The sequence below is a fragment of the Medicago truncatula genome, chromosome 8 (genome assembly GCF_003473485.1).
Source record: "Medicago truncatula cultivar Jemalong A17 chromosome 8, MtrunA17r5.0-ANR, whole genome shotgun sequence".
NCBI classification, from domain to species: domain Eukaryota; kingdom Viridiplantae; phylum Streptophyta; class Magnoliopsida; order Fabales; family Fabaceae; genus Medicago; species Medicago truncatula.
In genome coordinates this window covers 42,981,106-42,984,524 of record NC_053049.1, presented here as the reverse complement: position 1 = coordinate 42,984,524, position 3,419 = coordinate 42,981,106, and the positions used below count along the sequence as shown (strand labels likewise).

The window sequence follows — 3,419 nt, the reverse complement described above, 5'->3', positions numbered from 1 at the left end:
ACCAATTCTTTTTTTGTTATGAATTTCATTCTATATATAATAAATTTAACTTAATTTTCAAATTAAGTATTTTCACTTCTTAATTTTCTTAATAAATTACGTATTTCTTAATTTTCTATTTCAATGTTTCAAATTTAAGAAATACGTAATTTATGCGGATCTATGCAAAGAAGATACTACTATAGGATCAATAAAAGTGGAATCCGCGTGCTATATTCTAAGCCAATCACAAACGTTAGATTAACACACACGGATCGATCTAAAACCAATCTTAACCGTTAGATGAACACTCGCACGGATCGATCCCAAAACGAAAACTCCCTCCCTCCAAATTTTCATTTCAAGCGTTGAATTCAAAATCTATAAAACCCATTTTTTCAGATCAGAAAGCTACACATCCTAATTTCACATACCATTTTCACAATCACAGTTAGAAATTCAATCTTCCAGAAGCTTCTCTCACGATGGCACGTACCAAGCAAACAGCTCGCAAATCCACCGGCGGCAAGGCTCCCCGGAAGCAGCTCGCCACCAAGGCCGCTCGGAAATCAGCTCCGGCGACCGGAGGAGTGAAGAAGCCACATAGATTCAGACCTGGAACTGTTGCTTTGAGAGAGATCCGTAAGTATCAGAAGAGCACTGAGCTTCTCATCCGTAAACTTCCATTCCAACGTCTTGTTCGTGAAATTGCTCAAGATTTCAAGACAGATCTGAGATTCCAGAGCAGCGCAGTTTCCGCTCTTCAAGAAGCTGCTGAAGCTTACTTGGTTGGTCTCTTTGAAGACACAAACCTTTGTGCAATTCATGCTAAGAGAGTTACAATCATGCCTAAGGACATTCAGCTTGCAAGAAGAATCAGAGGAGAGAGGGCTTAGTCATTTGCTAGAATTTCAATTTCGTTACCCTAAATTGGATAGTTAGTAGTATTTGCTCTATGTGTGAATCTTCAGTTCTAATTGTAGCACTATTTTAATCTGAATACTAATCAGTAATGTTGCAATTTAACTCTTTGTTTACATTTTGAAGATAGACCTTTGAATTTGTTATTTCTTTATTTCCCATATACTACTATTTGTTATTCTGTTACATAGAGTACATACTCTGTCAAAAATAAATTATAGAATAATATGAACATTTAAAACCATATTGTTGAAGACGTACTAAAATTTTGTAGTAGTTTAAAAAATCTTACTGGTAAGCCCTTGTATTTTGATGAGTTCCAATAATGTTTTAAGGAGTAGCCTCTTAAATTCCTTCAAAAAAAGAAAAAGGAGTAGCCTCTTAAATATGAAGTTTCATGTGTATATTTATGAGATTGTTTCACTATTGGAGATCGTTGGAGGAAGAAAAACTTGTGAAAACAAGGGAAAATCATCGAAATTGCTGTTCATAAGTTAATGGAATATTTGGGTGTTGTTGAGAGGGAGGTGATTAAGTTTATGATTTTCTATGGATTGGTGATGATAATGTTAAAGCGCACAAAGTGCTGTGATTCTCTTTTGCTATAACATCATTTTTGTTCTATAAGTCTAATTTGCTATAACATTGATCCTTGACTCAAACAATTCAATAAGTCTAATTTCCTATCAAAATTCAATCCTCAGCTTTTTCAACCTTGAATCAGATTTAAAGAACATCCAGTACCATTAATGGATTAACAGTTTGGAACAAATGCAGGTTCTATAGATACAAACTAGAAGTTGAAGATTAGAAGAATGGTGTTACTGGAATAGGACCTGAGAAATTGTTGTATAAGATATTCTGGGAAGTGAGAAGAGACTAATGAAAGTAACAAGAACATGTTTACGCTACTAATAAAAAGGATACATAACCTATTTGGTTGTTATAAATATATCATTTGTACCTTTAGTAATTCAATTGTTTTTCAAATTTAAATCATTTACACCGTAAATTAAAGAACTAAAAATTTTAGTATTTTCTAAACCAATTTTCAGTATATATGTTATAAAATTAAAATTGATATAATACAAATAAAAAATACAGATAGACGGCGTTAATGCTCGTCGTTGAGAGGTTTTTAGGTAAAAGGGCGTAGTTTTATTATCCACTCCAATTCCAATTCCCAAATTTTCATTTTCGTAACCTTAGAGTCAGATAGTTAGTACTAGCTTCAATGTGTGAATCTTAAGCTCTACTTGTAACACTATTTGAATTTGAATGTTAATTAATGAGTTTGCTATTTCACTCCAGTGATTTGTTTATGTCCCAAATATTTTTGTTGTTCTGTTTCATATGTACCCTTGAGTATTTTAGCATACGCTTGTATCTTGATTACATTTCTAACCAAATGGTTCAAATTGAAAATTAATAGGCCAGAACATTAACATATCATCATCATTTTAAAGCCTTTAAAGATCTTACTGCATTGCTGTGATTTAGTAGCCTCTGTAATAGTAAGAAGTTAAAAATCTATGTTCATGATTTTAGAAAAGGATGTTTCTGATAAGACTGATGTGTTTGAGAATGTTGGATGAAGAAACGATTTTAATTACGATATAGTTTTATTTCAAATTGATGGAGGAAGAAAACAAGTGTGTTTGGCTGAAGATGAAAAGGACAACATAAAATGGAAATGGCAGTATTTTCCTAAGATTGTTAATGAGAAAGTGAAACAAGGGAAAACATGGAAGTTGTTGATCATAAGTTAACAAAATGTGGAGGTGTTGCTGATAGGGAGGTGATTAAATTGGTTTATGTTGCTTAAGCCTAGGTTATAATGAACGAAAGTTTTATTTGATCAACAAAAGCTTTATGTTCCCTATCACAAGATTAATCATTTTGATAAAAAAAATTATAGGGTCTTGTATTGAGTTTTTCCATTGGACCATACTATACACAAGTTCCAGTGGCACGTAACAATGTTAACTTGTATAAGAAACTATTGCTTTACAATTTTAAAAAAATATATGAAATTCAAGTTGAAATGTGGGGTATAAGTTGAGAGATAAGACTACTCAGGTAAAAGCTAATGAAAAAGAATAATTAGGGTGCGGAGCAATGATAAATGGACACAAAAATGCAAACACAATACGGACACCATATGGTACTGTAGCTTTATACATCTTTTTTTATTTATTTTTTAATTTCCATTCCTTCTCTCACCTTCAAGCTATCTCTCTACCATCCATCCTTCTCTCTGTTAACTAACAACATCTCGACGGTTCTTTCACTGGCCACCGCCGTTCTGACATCGCACTGACCACCGCTTTTTTCTCGTTCTGTTATGTTTTCTCTAAGTTTTGAATGGATCTGCAACTGTGAGGAGTGAGGACGGATCTGAATTCGGTTTTCCCTCGTCGGAGTTCTAAACGGATATGGGCTTTGTTTTCTCAGTGATGATTCGTTGCTGGTGAGGACGGTGGTGGTGGACGGCGGTGGTCCGAACGGATTTCCGACCG

At 33.9% G+C, this 3,419-nt stretch overlaps 1 protein-coding gene across 1 annotated transcript; it reads left to right on the top strand.

The window, feature by feature from the left end:
• The first annotated feature begins 382 nt into the window (after positions 1 to 382).
• Positions 383 to 1,005, top strand: LOC11435575 (histone H3.2). Its single transcript, XM_003630147.4, has one exon. The coding sequence runs from the start codon at positions 465 to 467 to the stop codon at positions 873 to 875; it is 411 nt and encodes a 136-aa protein (XP_003630195.2). The 5' UTR covers positions 383 to 464; the 3' UTR covers positions 876 to 1,005.
• The last annotated feature ends 2,414 nt before the right edge of the window (positions 1,006 to 3,419 follow it).

Bases quoted from the DNA above. Each gene is read 5' to 3' on its own strand.
- LOC11435575 (XM_003630147.4), top strand. From the start codon at position 465: ATGGCACGTACCAAGCAAACAGCTCGCAAATCCACCGGCGGCAAGGCT.